The sequence below is a fragment of the Panthera onca genome, chromosome B2 (genome assembly GCF_046562875.1).
Source record: "Panthera onca isolate mPanOnc1 chromosome B2, mPanOnc1 haplotype 2, whole genome shotgun sequence".
NCBI lineage: Eukaryota > Metazoa > Chordata > Mammalia > Carnivora > Felidae > Panthera > Panthera onca.
The window spans coordinates 119,962,100-119,986,814 of NC_138343.1; the positions used below are offsets into that span (position 1 = coordinate 119,962,100).

General features: G+C 38.6%; 1 protein-coding gene across 9 annotated transcripts in view; it reads left to right on the forward strand.

The window, feature by feature from the left end:
- The window catches only part of EYA4 (EYA transcriptional coactivator and phosphatase 4), a 275,438-nt gene that overhangs the window by 224,413 nt on the left and 26,310 nt on the right, over positions 1-24,715 (forward strand). For 5 of the 9 annotated variants that reach the window (XM_078447329.2, XM_078447332.2, XM_078447328.2 and 2 more), the window contains 4 exons: positions 777-856; positions 4,765-4,948; positions 13,356-13,492; positions 14,857-14,940. In XM_078447329.2, coding sequence (XP_078303455.1) covers positions 777-856; positions 4,765-4,948; positions 13,356-13,492; positions 14,857-14,940 — 485 coding nt within the window. The remainder of the gene's footprint in view (positions 1-776; positions 857-4,764; positions 4,949-13,355; positions 13,493-14,856; positions 14,941-24,715) is intronic. The other 4 variants (XM_078447331.2, XM_078447336.2, XM_078447330.2 and 1 more) reach the window with 1 other exon arrangement.

Sequence of the window (24,715 nt, forward strand, 5' to 3'; positions counted from 1 at the left end):
AGAGAGAGACAGAACGTGAGCAGGGGAGGAACAGAGAGAGAGAGAGGGAGACACAGAATCCCAAGCAGGCTCCAGGCTCTGAGCTGTCAGTACAGAGCCCGATATGGGGCTTGAACTCATGAACCATGAGATCATGACCTGAGCCGAAGTCGGATGCTCAGCCGACTGAGCCACACAGACACCCCTTGTAGTAAAATTTTAGGAGGCTTCCGAACCTTAGGTGATTGCAGCATGAGCAGTTCTCCCTTGAGTCTAAGCCCTAGTTCACATCTTTCTTGGTTCTAAGGAAAGGACATAGGAAGAACGAAAACACAGGTTGCTTTAAGCATTAATTCTCAGTGGGTTCTGTGTTTATTTCCTAAGCTAACCCTATCCAGATGTTTAACTCAAATGGTTTTTTGTGCGTATGCAGTTGGTACGACCATTTGAAAGTTCCAGTAGTTTCCTAGAACTACTCTGCGTAATATTTTATTCTTTGAGAACCTCTGCTCTTCTAGATATTTAACCTTTAAATGTCTTTAGCTGCTGTCCTTAAGACTGTTCCCACATGCTCCTGTTCAGTCCAGCAGACATCTGTACCAAAGACTTTAACTGTTGTCACAAGAGGGATAGAACTAAGCACATTTTTCCTTATAAATCTTTCAACTTCAAATTGCACATTTCGTTGCCTTAACAAAACTTAAAATATATTTCTCTCATTGGATTCTGCAAAGTGAAAGGTTTTTATTATTTTGCAAAGAAATACTTTTTAAATGTAATTTGTTCTTTCTTTCTAGGTTCTAGTTTTGCCCCATCATCGACTATTTATGCAAATAATTCAGTTTCCAATTCAACGAACTTTAGTGGTTCACAACAGGTATCGTAGCTTTTCTGTATTTCGACTTTTTATATCTTTCAGATTTCCAAAGAATAGTTGTAGGTTGTCATATAAGTGCGTGTTCTCCTAGAAAAAGGTTTCTGTGTTTAAAGATGGCATTTCAAGTAGTAAAAATTAGATATCTAGAATTCTTGGGATCTGTATTAATCTGGGTATTTTAGGTTTTCTGGTTGCTAAAAGTTTGCCCTTTAAACCTTTAAACAGTGATTTTTTTAACCATTTGGCATAGAATTGCAAAATTTATTGCATATTTTCCTATTATCTTAAGCTGTACCAAACATAATTTTATTTTCTCAAGTTATTGTGAATATTAATGAAGAGGTTGAATTACAACCAGTAATTAAGTTGTGGCATTTTTAATCCAAAATCTTTGTTATTAAACAAAATGCCTCTTGGATTTTTTTTTTCTTTTAGTTCTGATTCATTTTAATAAATGTTTGATTCCTACTTTCCTTACAGCTGTCATTTTTTTGCTTTTGTCACTGTGCTTGCCTCTAGCAGTCCTTAGTCCCCCTCCTAATTATGTTTGTTTTTTTTTTAGTATTTTGTGAGTTTTGAAATCTAGTTTGGTAGAATTATGTGTGGAAGAAGAATGAATGTTTCTGAGGAGTGACTGTAATGACACTTGAGAGTCTTTTGTCTTTATTCCTTTGTTCTCAGTCATGCTCAGAGTAGTTGAGATACAAGGGTAGTTGATTTCCTTGGTAGGCAATACACTATTTTACTTTAACGTAATTGTTGGGCTTTTTATGTATTCTAAAATCTAATTTATTGCACAGGTGGGCTCTTTGGATTTACTGAAGGAATCATATTAATTGCCTTCTTTTAATTTTTATTAATGTAACAAAAGACATAACAGAAATCATGATTATTAAACAGTGTGGAAAAATAGTATTTTTGATAGAATTAAACTGTTTAATTTGGCATTAGTCAGAAAAATGGTTTCTTAAAACATGAAACATCAAAGCTAGTATGCCTATTTTATGTTTAAAAATATTCAGAATCCAGGTAGCTCATTTTACTTATTTATTGATATACCAAACATTTATTGATCACTTATTATACTTTAGACTTTTAAAAATTTTTTTTAACAATACTTTAGACTTTCGACTAGGCATTGAAGATTCAAAAGTAATGTCATTGTTCTCTGCTGTCTGGAGGGAAGCAATTCTAAAGAAACAGATATGAAAATAATATGAACAGAGAGGGTAGGATATAACGAATATACTAATAGAAATATATGCATGAAAGAAAGACTTCTCTGTTCTGCTTGGGAGGATTTAAAAAAGATCCATAAAGGAGAAGACAGATTCATGTTATTATATAGATCCAGTACTATCTGAAAAAATTTAAATCCAGTGGCTGCAAAATAACATAACCTGTATTTTGGACCATGGTTTGAATACCAGTCTATTATTTTAGTTCATACTTACTGAGTAGTTATTAGGTATTAGGAACTGGTCTATATGCTGGGGACATGTAAGAGGGGACAGGAGTGGATAGGACCTGATTCATGCCTCCTGGAGCTTCTTAATTACTGAGAGAAGCAAACAATAAACCAATAACCACATAATATAGAATTGAAAAGCGTGAGGAGACAGAACAGGGTCCTATTAAAAAATATTAATAGGAATCTAATATTGAGTAGGGAGGATTTTGCAGAAGACGTATCTGTAGAAGCAACATTCAGGCCAGTGCTTCTAAGAATTTGGTGGAGGGCCAGGATGTTTGGCCATGGGAAGTGGTAGGTACCAAACTCCTGAGAGGTGAAATCCTTAGTGTGCTAGAGAATTCAAAGAAGGGTAGGGTTTAGTCTGTGCATGAGGGCAGATGGGGAAACTTACTTGTGAAGATAGGCAGGGCCCTCCCTGTATGCATAGGGCTCTGTAGTTTACAGTAAGGGATTTCAATTTTATTCCAAGCCCAATGGGAAGCTATTAAAGGATTTTGAGCAGGAGAATAGCATCATAAAGTTTATGTTTTGAAAAGACTACTCTGGCTTCCAGCACTTTGGAGAAAGCCAAACCTAAAAATGAGACAAATTAGAAAAACAGTCCGTTGGTTCCAACAGGAAGTGATGGTAACTTGGACTAGGGTGACAGTAGAGGAAATGAAGAGATGGGAAGATCTTTGAAATACATTTGAGTATAAAAAGACGTTTTAGGCACAAGAAGCTAGTAGTCTGGACCTTTCCTGTAATTTCATCTGCCCGTATGGGCATTTCGCAGCCTTAGAGAGAGCTTCAGCACGCAGATGTTGGCCTCAGCCTCTCTGGGTTCCATTTCCAGTTCTGAAACTTGCTAGCTGTCTGACTTTGAGCAGGTCACATAACCACTCTGTGCCTTCGTCCCCTTCAGTATAAAATGGGGTAAAAACCATTTAACCACATAGGTGGTTGTGAGGAATAAATGAGTAAATTGACTTAGAGTCTTAGAACAGTGCCTGACACAAAGTAAGTAGTAGCTACACGTTTTACTCTGAGAAATTATGTTGTCGAAGTATTGCTGAGAGGTTTTTTTCCCTTGGTTTACAGGTGGCGATGAGGGAACATCAGGTCCTGAAATGAGCAGTCGAATAGATTTTTAGTGTTTTGCCATATTAGAGTTGGACCAGACAACGTGGTTGATGGGGGGTTTGGGGCACCAACCCCTGACACAGTCAAAACTCCACATATAACTTTGGACTCCTCCAAAACTTAACTAAAATTTAGCCCACTGTTGACAAGAAGTCTTGCTGATAACATAAACAGTCGATTAACACATACTTTATATGTTATATGTATTATATATTGTATTCTTACAGTAAATAAGCTAGGAAAAAAGATAATGTTATTTAGAAAATCAGAAGGAAGAAAAAATACATTTGTAGTACTGTATTTTATTTATCGAAAAAAAAAAAATCCGTGTGTAAGTGGACACACACAATTGAAACCCTTGTTGTTCTAGGGTCAACTATACTTAATCCTTTTTGATAATACATATGTTTGCTTATACACATATTTACTTTATATAATGAATTTCTTCTTTGCAGGGGGAAACCACATCAAATGTGGACTTTGTTCCCTTAGGAACGTGTACCACCAAATCTTAATCCTGACCAAGGATTTGTCATCACTGATAACAATTTGGGCTAAAACATGCCAGATACACTAAACACCAATAGTGCAACAAATTTCTATGTGTTACCTTAATATGTAAAAAGGATTTTGAAGGATTATTTAGATCACTTTAAGGTTCTTAGGATTTTTAAATAAAAAGCAGGTCAGAGGAGTTGACCCAATCCTTTTTTCCCTGTAACAAACAAAGCGAACTAAATATTTGAAAACCTCACTTCAGACTTTTAAGTCAAGACCTTAGATGCCATAGCCTTTAAAGGGCTGGGTAAAAAACTCTAGTGTCCATTTGCTTTTATTTACTCTTTATTCCGTGCATAATGATCAAGGGTAACCCAGAAGGGTAACAGAAATCACAGTAATGCAGACTGAGGTCCCTATGGAAGCTGAGAAGGGCAGTCATACTGTCTCCTTACTGACGATGTTAAAAGATGTGTAAGAACTACTGCTGTGAATATGAATTCATTCCATTTCCTTCTCTCCTCTTCCAGTACATAAGACCTTATGATGTACATCCTTGGATAAGTACTTACAGATAAGTGAAGCAATATGCAACCTTTAGGAAGATGGAGAATTATGTGCGGGACCTGGTTCGCAAAACCAGCAGGGTCATTCACAGCTATGTGCACTCGGTAGAATCCCCTCAAAACCGTGGACTCTGCAACAAATGGAGCCAAACACTAATCTTTCAGTTGCCATGGTGATTGCTTTGCTTTCGAGCATGCCAGGAGTAACTTCTCTTTCAAGTGCACACATGTCTCAATTGTTATTTCAGGATTATCCATCCTACACAGCCTTTGGCCAAAACCAGTATGCACAGTATTACTCAGCATCAACGTATGGAGCATATATGACATCAAATAACACAGCTGACGGCACATCATCTTCGACCTCAACCTATCAGTTGCAGGAATCTCTTCCGGGACTGACTAGCCAACCAGGTACAGATCTTCATCCAGGTGAAACACTTTTATGTTTTGCTGTGTCTAATAATACGGAGAAAAAGAACATTTTTCAAAAGCAAGGCTGAAAGTTCTGATATAGTTATACTGATGTTTAATCTGTGCCAGTACAACTATATAAGATGAGGCTTTTCTTCTGGCATTTCAGAAAACCCTTCTTTTAGATGTGGATGGCTAAGAGATTTTAATTTCAAATGACTTTGTGTGTGTGTGTGTGTGTGTGTGTGTGTGTGTGTGTGTGTGTATGGATATGGATAAAAAAAGGCCAGTGAACCTTTTGCCTGATATTCTTTCTTTTGTAAAGATCTTGACAACTTGGAAAAGCTGTAATATTATCTTCTTGGGGTATAACTGATAATATTTCCCTTAAGCTTGAGAGACTGTGTCACTCCTTCATCTCGGTGAGTCATCAGTAGCTCTAGCCAGTGAACATTTCCTACATTCCTAGGATTTGTAGGATATTAGTAGGTAGTTTAATATCTTTGTCTGATTAGCACTTACTTAAAATCCACTGTATTCTCCGTTGTCTGAAGCTGATCTGCAGTGCTACTGGACTTGAGTTTGCTGATGCAGCTGAAGTATTTAAGGTTAAAAGCAAATTTAATAAAGATTCATTGTAATCCTATCCAGAATTCCAGCATGACTTTTTGGAGAAATCTATCAAGATGATTCTAAAATTACAAGGAAAGGCAAAGGAACTAGAGTAGCTGAAATCATTTTGAAAAATAGGAACAAAGTTTGGGGATTGACATTCCCTGATTTCAAGACTCATTAGAAAGTACAGTTATCAGAAATGTGTGGTAGTGACAAAAGGATAGATACACAGAACAATGGAATAGAATAGAGATTGTAGAAATGGACCCATATACATACACTAGAAAATGGATTTTTGACAAAAGTGCAAAAGGCATTTGGAAAATAAAGGATTTTGTTTATTTTTCAAAAAATGGCGCTGGAACAATTGGACATCCATATGCAAAAATAGCAACAACAATAACAGCAAGGACAAAAAGCAAACCCCAAAACAGAATCATGACTCGTAACTCATGCCACATACATAGTATACACATAAAAACTAAAACTGTAGGGGCGCCTGGGTGGCACAGGGGTTTAAGCGTCTGACTCTTGATTTGGGCTCAGGTCACGATCTCATGGTTCATGAGATGGAGCCCTGCTGACGGTGTGGAGCCTGCTTGGGATTCTTTCTTTCCCTCTGTCTCTATCCCCTGCTCACACACTGTCTTTCAAAATAAACATTAAAAAAAAAAAAAAAAAAAAAACACCTAAAACTATAAACCTTCTATAAGATAACATGGAGGAAATTTTTGTGGCTTTGGGTTACATAAAGATTTTATAGGTACATTAAAAACACAATCTCTAAAAGAAAAGAAACTAGCCTTCATAAAATCAAGAACTTCTGCTCTTTGAAAGACACTGTACAAGAATAAAAAGACAAGCCACAGATTTGGAGAAAGTACTTGGAAAACACATCTGCTAAAGGACTTATATCCAGAATATATAAAGAACTATCAAGATTCAATAAGGAAAATGAAGTTAAGAACTTTTATAAACACCATTAGTATGTCCAAGCTTTTTTTTTTTTTTTCTGACTTCAGTTATTTGCAGGATTCAGGCTCATCTCTGTTTACTTTTCATCCAGTGTTGGAAGGGAAAGAAAATAGGGAAACATGGGCACAACACTATAAATTCTTTCTAATTGGACCAGTGATTCCAAGAAGACTTAAGGCCATTTAATAATTATTTATTGAGTGCCTATTAGGTACCAATTACTGTTGATGTTTCAATTACTGTTAAAGGAATGAGCTCTCTGTATTCCTTTAACTTCCATTTGATAAACAAGACAAATATCAAGCAGATAATTAATATTGTATGAGTGTCAAAAAAGGGAATATTAACAAGAAAACTAATTTCAACAAGAAGTTCAAATAAAGCTGACACTTTAAGGAACAGCCAACATATGCTTATATCGTGAATTGATGAAATGGTGACATTCTTTCTTTTTTGTTCTCTGTTCAAAATAGTGTCTCTGATCTAACTATGGATCTGAGGGAATATGGTCTAGTATGTATACTAAACTTTGTCTTTGGTGCCTCTATATTTCAGTTTCTTTTTTCTTTTTTTTTTTTTTTTTTTTTTAATTTTTTTTTTTTCAACGTTTTTTATTTATTTTTGGGACAGAGAGAGACAGAGCATGAACGGGGGAGGGTCAGAGAGAGAGGGAGACACAGAATCGGAAACAGGCTCCAGGCTCCGAGCCATCAGCCCAGAGCCTGACGCGGGGCTCGAACTCACGGACCGCGAGATCGTGACCTGGCTGAAGTCGGACGCTTAACCGACTGCGCCACCCAGGCGCCCCTCAGTTTCTTTTTTCTTATCTTCGCTTTAGATCCTTTCTCCTGTGACCACACAGCCCCTTTGAATTTCTGGTCCTTGTCCAACCCTTAAGGCTCCCGTTGAGGCTTTTCATCTAGCCTCAGCCTCTCTGAGTAGTTATATCCTGTGCAGGGCCAGGACTAAGGTAAAGCCAGGAAAACCGGAGGTACAAAATTGAAGGAAACATTCATTCTCAAAGCCCTTAAATTTTATGCCTCTGTGCCTGACTCACTTGAACGTCATTTCAGCCTAAATCCCATGATCTAAATCTGTCCTTATCCTCTTTGAGTCAGCACTTGCATTTCATCAAGAATGTGACCTTAATTTAAAGAATGAGTGATTTCAGAATACTTGCTTCACAGACAGTGAAGATACTTTAGATAAGGAGGTATCTTATCACAGTGGGAAAGGTTTTTCTCAATAGCAAGTGTGTGGGGAGAACAGGGTAGGATGACTGCGTTCAAAAAGAAAATCACAGAAGTAATTGATGATCAAGATACTGGAGACTGAATGATAGACAGGACCGGGCAGACTGTGTTACTACAATAGAACCACCATGAGTGAAAACCATGGTGTTTTTAAATACATATACACTGGATAACACTTTGAGTAAAAGGTTGATTTAGCTCTAATTTCAGTATTATCGCAAGAGTTTTCTCTGTAGGATAGACACAGATGGATACTTTCCATTAACTAAAAAGTAATAAATATTCAGAATAGCTATTTTATTTATATTTAAATACTAAATGCAAGCATGTAGATGTGCTCAATGTGTGACTTGGTATGACACATCTACATGTGACTTTCTCATATTCACTATCAGGGTGCAATTTCTTCAGGTTTCCATTGATTGCTAATGCCAACAAATATAGTTCGACATAATTTTCAGATCTTATCAGACTTGCTGTTATATTTAAAGAAGAAATAATTTTTACTTTAATTATATTCTTCTTTTAACCAAAATTAAAATAATATACATGTCTGGATTTTTAGGGGCGTCTGTGATCCCAGACCTTCAGACAAGGTAGTTTTAAGTTTGATTTTTGCCTTTTCAGATCTGGCATGCATCCAAAAAGCAAACAAGTTGATAACTGTGGGATTCATTATTGATGAAATTTGAGGTACTTAGTTCGAGGGTATGAAAAGTATTTCCCGTTAACCAGTGCTGCATTTTGGAGTTAAAACAGAGCCCTAACAATTACATCCACGTTTTTTCATAAATCATGTACTGTTGACTTCTCTAATTTTTAAAATAGAAACATGCTTGATGTTCTATAAAAGACGGCTGGTTGTTGTGGTTTAGGGATAAACTTAAATGGAATTAGGTTGGATCTAAATATCTAAAACTTGGAAAGTGCATTTATTCATTTCTGTACTGATTAAAGAATAATTATTCATCACACATAGCGTTGGCCCAAGAAAAAGCCTACGGCAATTGGTAACGACTAATGTTATTTGGAAACTGCAAATAGCATTCAGTTATTGACTTTACCTTATTAGGCAGTTTGACAGTCTATTTAAAGAAACTACCATCTATAAAATTAAATATAATTAGTAATTTGTAATAGTATCATCCTTTACTCTGAGACCTTGGCAAACATTGCAATACATTAGCTAATTAAACTTTACAATTGCTTCAGAGAAGTAAAAGATATAGTAAGATCACTTCACTCTTTGAAAAGAAGCCAGTTTCTTAGGCAGAACTCAGTAGAATTTCCATAGCTTCGTGGCATTTCACACAAGGACAGGAAGGAAAGTAAAGTGCTCATTTATTTAATGGAAGCTAACAAAAGGATTTAGATAGAAAGGACTGACCACATTTAACTTCTCTGACAATTCGCCTTTTCCCTACCTGCAGCACTAAAGTTCCCTAGTGCAATTACCTGAGTGAAATTTGGCAGAGACACTGGAATTAACAGCTTTCTCTTAGAAAAAAAAAAAAAAAAAGTGTCAACAAATGTTTAATGACCAGTGGAGCTCAAGTTCCTGGTTTTACCCTTTATCAGAAGAAAGGATAGCACCTTCAAAAGATATAGAGGCTCGTACAGTTCTACCTGGGTGGTTATCTGTAGGAACCCAGATTCCACACACACACCCTGAAAGACCTCCAATTTTGCTATGAAGATCTTTCAAAGAATTCATTGGCCCTCACTCTCCCAGAAATTGTATAAAGTCTATCTATTCTTTTGAAAGATAGATAAATTTGACCTCTTTGGAGGATCTGTTGCTGTTTGGTGGAGGAAGGGTAGCCTAGTGGTTAAAGCAAGAATTCTGAAATTATACCGGCATTCCACATACAAGCTATTTCATCTTGGTAAGTTAATTTAAAATCTCACAACCTTCCCGTTTTCCCATTGTTAAAGGAGAGTAATGAAGGACCAAATTCATTGGCTCAAAGTGAGATTTAAATCAGATATATATATTTCTGTATGTGTGTGTGTGTGTGTGTGTGTACACACACACACACACATATACACATATTTATACACACACATGTATATACACACACATATGTATATATGTATACACACATATGTAAAGAATATATATATATGTATATATACATATGGGGGTGTGTGTGTAAAGAATGTTGCACAATAAAGAGCTCTGACAAATCAATAAGAAAAAGATGACCCAAGTTTTTAAATGGACAAAAGATTTAAACAGTTTCCTCATAAAAAAGAAGTTCCCAAATGGGGAAAGAAAAGTGTTTTTGCATCATTATTCATCAAGAAGATGCTAATTGAAACTATAGTGAGATACCAACATACCCTCACAATAACTAATGTAAAAAAGGCTACCAATACCAAGTATTGGCAAGGATGTGGAATAACTGGAAATCTCACTGCTAGTCAGAGAGAATTTGTACAACCACATTGGTAAAAAGGTGGTTGGTGTCTACTGAAGATGAATACCTGACTTCCCCCTGACCCAGCAGTCCCACTTCTGAGTATATACCCTAGGGGAATGGGGGCTTATGTCCACAAGATGTGAACAAAAATGTTTCTAGCAGCTTTATTTGTAATTGCCTAAAACTTCAAATAGCCTAATGTTGATTAACAAATAACCAAAGCGCCGTATACATAGATAATGAAGTTCTAGCCACATGAAGGAAAAAGCAAACAACCATTCCAGGTTGTAAAATGGAAGAATCTGGCAGCATAATGAGCAGTGAGTAGAGCCAAACGCATATTTCAGTAAACTTTTTAAGGAAGAAGGCAGTCCGTGGCACATACCAAGTGTTTCATGAATGTGGAGCTACTCGTCATAGTTTTCTTAAAAGGATATGCCTTCACTCTCATCGAAACACTTCTGTCCATATTTTGTCCAAATTCTTAGAGCCCTTTTAAGGGCTCCTACTTTTATTGAAACCTGGACACTTCCTGTGACCAGTCTTTTCTTTTCTTCCTCCTCCTGCTCTTTAGCAGCTGGCTCCTCATTCATTTAATAGCTGACTGGTTCCTGCCAAACTCCTCCTTTATGGATCCAGTCAACAATCAGTCACCCATAACTGAGCACAATGGCTTTGGAATTTTGCAAGTTTTTTTTTACCTTTCAGCTCTTGTATTTTTGTAAGAACAAAGCTGCTTCATGATAGTTAACAGCTGAAAATTGGTCTGTAATGAGTAGAAAGACAAGTTTTTATAGGATGCGATCCAAAAATTGTTATAAGCTTACTTAATAAATGAGGCTTAATTTGAATCAGTATTTTATCCAAACAAGAACATTTGACTTGCAGAGCATAGTAACCATAAGAAAATTCTGGCTAAAAAAAATAACTAAAAATAGAAAAAAAAATTGTGCGATATATTTTTTTTAAGTTGGCATGTGTTTAAATACCTAAAGCCTCATTTAATACCTGTGCAAGTAAGCTCAAACACGATTTACTAGAGGTAGGGTGATATTCAACCAGAAACTAAAGAACTTTGTATCACACTGTCTATTCTCAACAGTCAATAGCAGAGACCCATGGTATGAAATATGCTAACAGTGTTTTAAGAGCAAATAATATTTGAAACACGGACATGTTTGGTTTTTTTTTTTTTTTTTTTGATGCTGTCCTGACATGCACAATGTTTTCCAAAGAAAATGTTATAACCATTAAAAATAATTAGAGGTTAGCTATGTAAAAAATCACTATTTATTTGGAACATTTCAGGAAAAATACTACCTAAATGTTCATCCAGTTTGTTCACATTTGGTTATTTCAATCAGAAAGTTGTTGGCTGTCTTCATAATTATTTTTCTTTAATTTTATGATGAAGCATAATTGTCATAACTTCTTTATATTTAAAAATGTTATCATTTAAATTTATTGTAGCTTGCCATCAGACCATCCTAGAAATTTTTGCTTTATGCATATGATTTAAATCAAATTAAATATATATCATTTTCACCACCATAATTTACAAAGTAGCTATGATTGCCCACGCTTTAATATACAAGGAAACTGGGACTCAGAGATTGAGTGAAGTGCTCCAAGTCATAGAGTAAGTCTGACTCTTGTGACTCAGGAGGTTTTATGGCACCTCACTGTTGCCTCAGTCTGTCTTAACCCCCTCCCGTAGATTTGCCACTGCTCAGTGCTCCTTCCTGATAAGACACCCTATCACCAACTTTAGACATGTCAGTCTTTGAGGTCCCTGTGGGACATGGAGAAGTCAGTTAGGTGCAGTCTAAAACCGCTGTAGGGTGTGGCCTCACTGGAGCTATAGATTTGTGTGTGGGTCATCACAGAGAGGGTGATTAACCTATGAAAGGGTTAGGTCGCCCAGATGGTGTGGAATGAGGAGGAGAGTGACCGAAGTTTGGAACTCTTAAATACCAACATACAAGGAATGGAAGGAGGAAAAGGAGTCCATGCCTCCTAAACAGAGAAGGACTGCTGATAGAGCTTCCAGAACTGGGAAGCTGCAAGGTATCAGCTGCCAAATAATGGCACTATGGAGGTGGTGTTTAAGAGGATCAAACACAGCACAGGAATCTAAGAAGATAAGGACCGAGTCTGTCTATTGCATTTGTTACTTGGGTGGTTCGCCGGGACTCTGAGTCAGAGTAGTTTTATCAGAATTTTGGTGAACTGATTATGACAAATCCAGTGTCAGGAAGTGGCGACAAATGTGCTGTCCGTTACTGTCACCATCGGCTACATGTGGCTGTTGAACACTTCCGTGTGGCCAGTACAGGCTGAGGTCTGCTGTAAGTGTAAAATACACACAGGAGTTCAGAGACTTGGTATGAAGAAGGGATTATGTAAAACATGTCATTGATAATTGTTCATATTGGTTACATGCTGAAATGATCCCATTGTGGTTATATTGGGTCAGTTAATATATGTGAACAAAATTAATTCTACATGTTTCTTTACATTTTTTACAGTGGCTTCTAGAAAATTTTAAATTATATATGTGGTTCTATTTGTGGCTCACATTCTCTTGCTTTTGGACAGCACTGTTATGCACTATTCTTTTAAGGAGTACCAGTTTAAAAAGAGAAGATAACAAGCAGATACCTTCTAGGTAGAAAGGCAAGGTCATGGGAAGGATTTTAAACTTGTCTGTGGCCCACAGAAAAGCAAGACATTGGAAGGAAGATAAGAGAGGGTTTAACTAATGGAGCACGATTCAGTTGGGAGTCAAATTTGCAGGTGGAGAGATGGGATTGATCCAGAAGAAGACATCTCCTCCTTTGAGCTCTGACATAAGGAGGTGAGAATAGATATAAATGTAGATAAATATGTGGGTAAGGGTAGGGACAGGGAAGGTGAGGACATACAGAATATAAAACACACTCATGTTTAATAGATCACGTAGACTGAAACTACAGGGGATTTGCGTGACCCGGAACATTTTTAACAGAATCGCGATTTTGTCTATTTGGGTTATAAATTTTCTTTGTCATGAGGAGCTTTCTCTGACGTATATGGATTTGTTAAGATAATTAATAACAAGGACTCATACATGATCTAAAAATGAAGTGCTGTTGTTGTTGCAAATCCTGTTATTCCTAGGAGAGTTTGATACCGTGCAGAGCCCCTCCACACCTATCAAAGACCTCGATGAGAGAACTTGCAGGAGTTCTGGGTCAAAGTCCCGAGGAAGAGGCCGGAAAAATAATCCCTCCCCACCTCCTGACAGTGACCTAGAGGTATGCCAACTTACCCTCAAAGAGTGGAATATGATGTTTTATTTTACTGAGGGACATATTCTATACCTTATAGTTCCATAAGGTTTCAAACTTAAAAAAAAAGATATGTTATGAAATGAGTGGACCCCAAGTTTGAGATTTCATCCATTGTAATGGCAAAATTAAAAACACTAACAACTTAAAAAAGATGATACTTTACAAATTCTAGGCCTGAGATAATTACATCTTTTGATTCTAACTGGCCTAAATGGAAATTTAAAGCATAAAGCCATTGTTTGTAGGATGATTTTCTGAGAGACACTCTATTTTGTAGTATTAAGGTAACAAAAGATGTGTATGTGGGTCGATAAAATTTAAAAAGGTAAAATTAATCTGTATGGAAAGGAAAAGTTGTCTTCTGAAAACAGGAAAAGAACAATCATTTGATACATGTTAACATTTTTATATCTGTAAAAGTCTCCCTGTGTCATCTTTTTCTGGTTGAGAGCTCTTTTGAGATATACCCATACTGAGCAGGCTGATTTTTATTATAAAACATCAGGAGAAATTATTCTTAACCATATTATGTTACTTCTTACCCAACCGCAACCTTCAGTTAAGAAAAAAACCTAAATTTCCAGATTTGGTAAAATAAAATAATAGTCATTGTGCCTCTTCAATCATTTCCTTCAGCTGAGTGACAATAGCACATTCCAGTGCCTTCAGGAACCCAGCTGGTGATATAAATGAGTGAACTGGGCCAGGGAGCCAGCAGACTGTGGAGCTTAGGGAACATTGGCCCAGTCTAAGGGGGCCTGCCCGTCACTGCCATGTGAAATGTCAGTCAGCATGATTGTATCTTCCAGTTTCTCCGCTGCCGCTAGAGCCCTGAAGTTTGTGTGAAATCTCCTGAATTTGAAATGCTGATCAATAATTTGAAATCTTTCTAAACCCTGTGCACGCTAAACAACCCATCAGATGGCCTAATCTGACCCGAAGGTCTATACTTTGCGATTTCTGTTTAGGGATCACTCACTGACTTTTTGAAATACTTTAAAAAATTTAGTTCTTTGCATGAATTGAAAAATCTCATGAATCCACCCGGTGAAAGATTAACTTTTTGGGCAAGTAAGTATTTGGAAACATTCATTCAAATTAGGACATTTGACTTTTAAGCTTATGATTACTTGTGTCACTCTCACCCCTCTGGTTTTATAGGGGGGATGCCTGGCAAATTTGGAAAAAAATTTAATGGAGTAGCACAGCTTTTTCTGAAATGGTATTGAGATTATATCCAACAACAACAAAGTCAGATGTGTTCAATTTGTAGAGATTTCTGTTTCCTTAGAATTTGATGATCGTTTGATATTTATTTTTTTCTTCAGCGTGTATTTGTCTGGGACTTGGACGAAACCATCATCGTTTTCCACTCACTGCTCACAGGGTCTTATGCTCAGAAGTATGGCAAGGTAAGGGATCAAGAAATTTTACCCCAAGACACTCGGTTAGAATTTTATCTTGTTCAAAAATCTAGCACAACTTAAATACATTTAAGTTTTTGTTTCAGGCTGTCAAATCTGCTCTTAATTGATTTCCAGTGGCTCATTGTTCTTGGAGGAGAACTGGCGAATTTTACAAAAGTAATTCGAAATTGAATTTGTTTTCTTTCTTCAAGATGCCTTTGGGTTTTCTACATCAAGAGCAAGCTCATTACTCTGACATAATCATCTTAGAAAAATTATTTTGTAAATTAAAATGGGCTTCAATATTATAAAATCATATCTTACTCTCTAATAAGGAAACTTTCAGAACTAAATGTTGCTATAGAATGCCAGTTGAAGTAAGGAAGTAATCTCTTGTCTGAGAGATCCTTTGGATTTAGGAACACCGGTATTTTTTGTAACTTTGAATAAGCATATGAACAGCAAATCACATCCCCACACACACACACACATTCAGAGACAGATTCCCCTTCCTTCTTTCCTGCCATGCTTTTCACGGTTGGTTGGCTAGCTTCTTAGGACCGCGTTGGTGTTCGCTGTGTAGGTGCCGTGACAAAGATCAGTGTACCTCCAAGGTGCTTGTCAGATGGAAACACAATGGTTCAGGCCATTGCTAGGTGAGTCCCTGACTCTATGGGATTCATATTCTGACCAGAGTCAATTACCATATTCAAAGTTATCTAACTTTGGTTCTTTTAACATATTCTACTTACAGAAATGTCTTCCCTGTGCCTTTATAGTGTCACATTATTTCTTAGGGTCTCACGTCAGCCCAACACACAATTTTTAGCAAGTTTGTCAAGCCTTGCTAGTAATGATGAAATTGCGCTCAAGTGTTTCCTACTTGAAATATACAACTACCGCACTCTTGATGAATCTATGTTGTATGTGACTTTTAGTGTAGGTAATATATGTGACTAAACAGCTACGTAAGGGAACAGTTTTGCTTACCAGCCATATAGAAAAAGAGGTCTTAGCCCCTTTATGACAGTCATCCTCATTAAAAACAGTGGTCTCCAGAGCAGAATGTATGCATATATGCGAGATATACACGAGATGCTTCATTGAAATAAGGAAAGAAAATAGTGTGTATACACACACACGCACGCACACACACATTTTTGTCTTGCAATTTGTATTGTTATATGTTTCATAATGCACATACTTTGTAAATACATGCATATTACTATCAATTAAAGAATATGTATATAATATATGAGTAAATTAGCTGTATATAAATTGGGGGTGCACACTCAAAATTCTATTACTGGTAGAGTATACAGTCTAAATAAAGTTTCCAGATAATAATCTAAAGCATTTCTTCTGGAATAGTTTTGGCTTCTGAGGAATACATGGTAAATCCTGCTGAACTGATTGCAATATTTTTATATGGCCAAGTTTCATGTTACATCAATGTTTAAAATAATCTAACTTGAACATACGAATCCAAATAAAGTTCCCTTCAAAATAGTCACCATTAGAGGCTTTACCCAGATATCCATGTTGCTTCCATTGTGTCAGATCAGTGGTGGAACTAATCTTTTGGAATGACCTTGAGATTTTTAAAGTATTTTCCCAGTTCAACTCTTCATCCTTTATGTGGTGGTTTTGACCTTTAAAATAATAGTAAGATCATTTGAACCCCAGGTGATAAATAAGCAGCCTGGTCAAAATGTGACACTCTCCCTCTCTCTCTCTCTCTCTCTCTCTCTCTCTCTCTCTCTATATATATATATATATATATATATATATATATATATACGTATGTATATATATATATACACATACGTATATATATATATACATGCATATATATATATACATACATATATGTATGTATATATATATACATACATATATATATGTATATATATGTAGTTTTTTTTTTCTTTTTCTCAAAAATATCATAAAGTTGCACCCATCCCAGAACTGAATATGGACTTCCCTTTGGGATAAGAAGAGGCACCGGTAATGAGGCAGCGAGGGGTGGAGAGCCACAAAAAAAAAAAAAAAAATCTAATAACGAACTGCCTTTCAGGCTGGTTCTGAGAGCAGTTTTAACAGCAAAATTCCCATGCTTCCCTCAGCACTGGTGCATCGTTGAAATAACCGTGTCGCTTTCCTGGACGCCCACCCGGACATGAAGGGCTTACTTCACGCACAAGCTTCGTTATCCTAAAATACTGTCAAAAAGCTTTGTTGGAATACAGAATAGAGACATTTTCTTTTCCTTTCCTTTCTTTTTTTTTTTTTTTTAATTCTCAAGTTACTTAACATACAGTTTAGTCTTGACTTCAGGAGTAGAACCCAGTGATTCGTCGTGTACATATAACACCCAGTGCTCATTCCAACATGTGCCCTCTTTAATACCCATCACCCGTGTTCCCCATCCCCATCAACTCTCAGTTTGTTCTCTGTATTTAGGGCTTCTTATGGTTTGCCTCCCTCTCTGTTTTAAATAGCAGAGCTCACAGAAGGTGCGGGGCAAAGTGAGGGGAGGAGGGCAACTAATGTTATTTAGTGCCCCCAGTGTGCCAGGCATTAAGTGTCGCAACAGTTGCAAGAGAGAGGTGGTTCTCCCCATCTCTAGAGGAGGAAGCATACTCAGGGAATAAAATATGTGCAAAGTCACACAGCCAGTCAGTGGCAGAGATGACCCAGGACTATTTGACTCCATAGCCCATCTCGTTTCTGCTACAGCACATCACACAGCATACACAATCCATCTGCCATGGATGCAATATGTGACATATACTAAAAAGAGTGAGGACAATTAGTGAGGTACCGTGTAGGTGTTATGTGAGTTCTCCTCAAGTTGAAATAATTTGAGTTATCTTCCCTCAGATGATTGGGATACTTTTTCATCCATGAGTAAAACCTAAGCGGGGCGCCTGGGGGGCTCAGTCTCGGTTAAGTGCCTGACTTCGGCTCAGGTCATGAACTTGTCGTTGGTGGGTTTGAGCCCCGCATTGGGCTCTGTGCTGTCAGTTCAGAGCCTGGAGACTGCTTCACATTCTGTGTCTCCCTCTCTCTCTGCACCCCCGCTCTTGCTTGCTCTCTCTCTCTCTCTCTCTCTCTCTCTCTCCCCCTCTCTCTCAAAAATACATAAACATTAAAAAAATTAATTTTTTTAAAAAAAAGCAAAACCTAAGAAATGTTCAGTGAAATGGATTGTGGCAGACAGATATCAGTACCTCATGGCAGCACAGAATGGGAAAAGAATCAGGGCACTATTGAAAGTTTAGGGAAGATAACCTTCCATCTGTAAAATACCTACCGTGTGGTAGATGGAGCATGTATTTGGCATTTCACAAGCAGTAGGGATAATGGTTAAGGACCAGAACCTTCGAGTTAAATAAACTTGACTTTGAAAACCCAGTGCTGATGCTTGTAGCTCTCTGATCTCAGGCAAATTACTTAATCCCTCAGCCTCAATTTCTGTAAAATGGGAAAAGTACTGCCTGTCGTGAATAAGAATTAAAGAGAAAACATGTTTAAAGGACTTAGCAGAACAGTTGGCATGAATTAACACTCAAAAAAATTGTGATTGATCGCTTTCGCAATTGTTATCCCACTTAATTCTCTGGAAGACTCTGCTGGAACTTCTTGTGATCCAGGTCGGATGGATGCAGAAACCCAGGGCTATGAGGGGTCGGGAAACTTGACCGAGGGCACAAAATGATAAATGCTGTTGCATCTACTGGAAACCTGGTCCGTCTTATAGCTATGTCCTTGCATTTTTACACTCTTCTCACAGGAGGGGAGCCTGTTGGAACTGACCGTGTCGAATAGTTTTACTCAGGACAATTTTTTTTTTTTTTTTTTTTTTTAATTTTTTTTTTTCAACGTTTTTTATTTATTTTTGGGATAGAGAGAGACAGAGCATGAACGGGGGAGGGGCAGAGAGAGAGGGAGACACAGAATCGGAAACAGGCTCCAGGCTCCGAGCCATCAGCCCAGAGCCTGACGCGGGGCTCGAACTCACGGACCGCGAGATCGTGATACTCAGGACAATTTAAGGAAATTAAAAGAAAAATTTGTTTAAGGCTCTATTTTTTCTCATCAAAATGAAAACACCCTTCCTGAATTTCATGCAAAACAACTTAGATGACCCTATTTATTGAATTATTATTTATATTTTTCTAAAAGGCATTTGATCGTTGACATTTTTCTTAACATCAGAGGAAATTGGCATGGTCTGTTGGCCAGGAAGACAATAATAGCTTGGCATATCGAGAAATAGCTAAATAAGGGATATTAGGTCAGACCCATCTTTTGAAGCTGGAGACCACACACAGCTCAGGGGTCATTCAGAGGGGACCAAGAGGGCTTTGGGGAGCTTCAACCTCACCACACACCACAAGTGAAAATGGGGACACGAGGGACTGTATTCATCTAACAAATATTTACTTACCACAAGGCAGACCCGCATCCTGCTCTCAGGGAGCTTACAAGCAAACAAAATCATTGCAGATAGTGATAACTGCTGTGAAGACAATGAACCTGGGTCATGTAGAGAGTGGCCTGGGGGAGGAGGGGCTGACCCTGGAGGTGATGATGCTGAGACCTGAATTTCAAGAAGGAGCTAGCTATGCAGATGTCGGGGGAAGGGGAGAACAGGGAGGAGCATTCCAAGCAGAGGGCACAGGAGGGCCCTGCCACAGGAAGAGTCTTCCACTGTTCCAGGAATATGAACAAGTGTGGCTGGAAGGTTGTAAACCAGGGAGGGACTGACCCAGGGTAAGAACAGAGTGGTGAGCAGGGGGCCGTGTCATCTCCGGCAAGGCACTGGGGATTTATTCTAGGTGCAGCGTGTTGGAGGGTTTTGGGCTGAGTGGGCACATGATGGTTTAGAACTGGCTGCTGTGTGGAGAGCAGGCTTCTGAGCAGTAAGTAAGAAGTGGTAGGGGCTTAGACTGGAACAGTGTTTCTCGAACGTGTGTGTGAGTCACCATAAACCCACAGGACTTGTTAAGCACAGATGGCTGCGTCCCATGCCCAGAATTTCTGATTCTGTAGGTCTGGGCGGGGGGGGGGGGTGTCGGTCCAAGATTTTGCATTTGGAATAAACATCCACTGAAGCTGATGAGCCATGCTTTAAGAACCACTAGAATAGAGTATTTCCCCAACTTTTTTTCTTGCAAAAATGAGATCTGAAACATGTTAATTGATAGTCTTTGTGGATAGGCTGATGGCCAAAAAGATGTAGGGAATACCTGCATTTGATGGTCGCGTCATCGTGTTAGAGGTCTTGAGGTGTTCTACAGTTGAGAATCCTTTGTAACCGGGTTTAATTCCTCAGTGCCCCAGTGTCTTCAGTAATGACCTTGAGGACCGAGGACTGAAATGAGGTCACACTGGTGATTCGCTGACAATTCAGAAGGACTTTGCACTGCTAATAGCAAAAGTGAACAGGGCCATTATTTCCGCAGAGCAAAAAACAACCTGCTACTACCTAACGGTTGTCTAAGCTTAAAATTGTCAATGTCTTCGGTCCTTTTCATTTGTTACGTGAATCTCGTTTCCGCAGCACACATTTTTAGAGTGTAACATTTTTGTCGGACAGTAATTTTTCAGTTCTTCTAGCCTGAGAATCCTTTGTGCACAAACTATGTCACACCGAGCATCTTTCTATCAATACAAAGGCAGACCTGCTCTAGGTAAAATGTAGATGTTGAGGGGCTGGAGAAGCTGCACTTTTCTCATGTAGCCGATCCTTTCCCACTGTTCTCAGTCACCCCAGAGTGGTTTGCAGGGTCCTGGGTGCTGCTCAGAACACAGTGCTGTAAGGCAGTAATCCAGCTGAAGGAGCATCCGGCTGGAAGTTAGAAGGAAATCCTGTTCTGGACGTGCCTTAGGAAGTCATTTCACCTGTGAGCCTGTTCCATCTGAAAACGGTTATAATCCGTTTCCTTCCTGGGGTTACCGGATGGATTAAATGAGATAATGTACATGTATAAAAGTAACACTTGGCTCTGAAAGCTGTCATCCACATCCTAGGCCAGAGGAACTTAAACAAAAATACACACCGTTTCCCCCAACTGAGAAATGACTAAGGGCAGTTATTTCTGGACACACAGAGGTCAGTGTTTGTATGAAGCGGTGTTATAGTGGCCTCAAAAATAGCGAGCTGGGAGCTGGAAACGTAAGTGCCAGAGATAGGAAATCATGTCCTGACATAGCCACACCTACCCACCTACCTACTTACCTCTCTTTCTGTCACCCATAAAAAATAAGTACCATTTTTGAATTCTTGGTATGTGCCTGACATTTTGCCCCGTGTCCCTGTTAAATGCATTATCTCCTTCACTTTCATCATCACCCTGTGTGGTTAGTACTGTGTCACATAGCCCGTAAGTGGCACGGCTAGTCAGAACCCACATCTCTCTGACACATTCTTAATTTCTGCATTCTTTTGGTCTCATGTTTTTTTTTTTTTTTTAACGTTTATTTATTTTTGAGACAGAGAGAGACAGAGCATGAACAGGGGAGGAGCAGAGAGAGAGAGAGGGAGACACAGAATCTAAAACAGGCTCCAGGCTCTGAGCTGTCAGCACAGAGCCCGACGCGGGGCTCGAACTCACAGACCGTGAGATCATGACCTGAGCCGAAGTCGGACACTTAACCGACCAAGCCACCCAGGCGCCCCGGTCTCATGTTTTTTTTTCCCCCCCACCACCTATAAAAATAAAATGCATGTTAACCTACTAATTTAGGAATGCCCTTTTACTCATAAATTGCCCTGTGTAACTGACTTTTGCATATGAATTTAAAAAACCTTCTGGAAAATCCTAGTTCCATGTATAAATAAATAATATTGTGAATTTTCCAAGGATCTTCCTTAAAACCGCCATCACTTTTTGACTGTGTTCAGTTGTCAGCCACTCTCTTCCCAAGCAGAACAGTTCCTTCGTATTTACCTCGATGGCGGGTGAGATATGTGGGTGTTTCAGTTCTGCTACTGATGAAGCTGATGATGGGCTTTACAGCAGAGCACCTGTTGGCCTGTATAGTTTTTGCCAGAAACTCCAGATAGGAGTTTGTAAATTTGGCAGGACATGGACAGGGAATCATCTCATCCATCATCTGTTAGAGTTTGTGAAGATTGTTCCTATTCTCTATTTGCATATATTATCTTACTTGATCAACTGTAGTAATCCCTCTTCTTTGGAGGAGGGGTGCAGGGAGGGATGTAGGGATTTGATTCACTTTGGAGCGTTAATGTGGCACGCGCTATGAAACCATAATTCTCTAGAGTTATTCCATAGAATGGAGGAGGATGCAGAGGAAGTAGCCCAAGTCAGGGAAAAGACTGGAAGAAAAGTGAACAGTTGCCTTGTATTGTAAAATTGAAATTCAGGCTTCCCGAACTACTTGAGCATTGTAGGCAACATTTTATATAAGAGCAGCACTGGGGAAATAATATGGCCATCAATACAAATCAGTTGGTTATTTTTATATTAAACTGTGTACACACACTTACATAGAAAGATTTCTGAAATGGCACCAGCTAAATTTTAGGAGAGTCACGAAGATAAATATTGACTTATGTTCATGCCAACTAAGGACAAGCAACATGATTTAAAAGAAAGTGATTAGAATTAAGTGTTGGCACCATGGATTGGAGGCCACCCTAAGGGCAGTGTTAACCCCAGTGTAGGTTACCCTCTCTCTCGGGATAATGGTTAGTGCATCCTGGCTTTGGAGGGAGAATGAACCTGGCTTTGAATTCTAGCTCTCCCTCCCACTATGATGTGATTTTGGTAGCTTATTTAAGCTTCGGAAGCCTCGGTGACCTTCCATATAAAAAAGGGAGAATAGTAAAATTAATAATGTGATTAGGAAGGATTAGTGAGTTGATGCATTAAAAGTCACCACATTGCCTACCACAGGATAAACATTCAGTCTATAGTGTAACCTACTTCATCTGGTTTCAAGGAAATCTGTATATTGGGAAGCTGAATTTGGGGAAAACTGAATGTTTTCTAAAGAAATTTGCATAGGGCACCTGGGTAACTTGTTCGGTTAAGCGCCCAACTTCAGCCCAGGTCATGATCTCACGGCTTGTGAGTTCAAGCCCCGTGTAGGGGCTCTGTGCTGATAGCTCGGAGCCTGGAGCCTGCTTCAGATTCTGTCTCTCTCTCTCTCTCTCTCTCTCTCTCTCTCTGCCCCTCCCCTGCTTGTGCTCTTTCTCACTCTCTCTCAAAAATAAATAAACATTAAAAAAAAAGAAATTTGCATATATTTATATCCGTTGTTTTATCTCATAATGTGAGATACTCGGCTTGTTGTAGGAAAGTGGAGGCACATACGAAGAGAGTGAGTACAGAATTTGCAAGCCTCAAAAATTCGATAGTGTGTTACATGATTGCTCACAGTGTGTGTATTTGGGTGTACATATGTGTACGTGAATAGCGTGTACGTAATTATGGTACATGTGTATATATATAAGTAACACCAAGTCAGAGACTATGACATTTCTCAGACTCTGTCATAGGGAGTTTGAGCGACAGTTCTGCCTACTAACTCCTCTTGCAGAGCTCTGCGTTACTCTTCTGTTGAGTATATGTTCCCTTCAGAGAATTTTTTTTTCTATTGGATTCAGTGGCTCATAAGTAGCCAAACACTGCGCTCACCTTTATTGAGGACCAGCCTTACCAAGTTATTGCTAGGAGTACATGAGAAAAGGGAAAGATGTTGAAGGAACACCACATTTACTCACTTGAAACTAATATACCAGAAAGATGAGTGGTAATCAGTTTCTTAGAAACAGAATCTTCTAGAGGAGCCTTCTATAACTCCCTTGAAAGTTTAGTCCCTGTTTATGATCTCAGTTTATAATCTCGTTCAGTCTCACATCTTGAGGAGGGGGAGAGGACAGATTAGATTATTAACATCCCTTAAATTTCCTTAAATCGGCAACTGTCCATTTTCTAGGTTCACATCTCGCCTCTCTTCTCTACAACCTTCCTCTCATGTACCACTCACCTTTCCCCGCTGAGTCTAGAAGCCGCCTCTGTTGGGTGTGTTCGCTGTCGTCTCTCCCCTCCTCTCTGCTGTCAGTCCTGAGCTTCCCAGCTCACCCTCCCGTGGCCATTCTCACCAACTTGATTACTTCCTTCCCACCCGGTTGCTATGCTATGTACTACAAAAGTAATGCTATACTGTTTTTGTATCTACAAGTACTTATGGCATATGATTGGCTACAAGGGCCAAAGATAATAAAAATTAAACAAATCTCATTGATCCAGAGTCTCCACAATAGCAATAGTATAGCATAGCAGCTGTAAGCATCGCATGTTACTACTGCTGTAATCCCCCTTGAAGTGTATGTATTCTGTCCTTAGTTTAACAGATTTGGGTGAGTTTTACTCAATCGGATTATCTTCTAATTGCAACAGAGTTGGCAGTGGTAGATAAACGGCATGATGCCTCCATCGTGGCTTCTGATGGCTTACTATTGACTACTGTTCAATTACAGATATGTTGCTTACATCAAACCCTTGGATTTTGGACAAACCCTCTTAATCAGAGCAAAAGAATAGCTAGTTTTTCCCTTTTACCAGCTCCTTAGCAGGGATCTGGCCACGTGACTAAGAGTCACAATGGGCCATTTGGTCGCTAAAGTTAAGTCCACAGGTAATCTTTATGGAAGTGAACTGGAGCAACCGGCATTCTACTCAGTGATCAGACTGACTCAGGTCTTAGGGTCCTTTGGAGGCAACCCAGAGACTTAACTCTT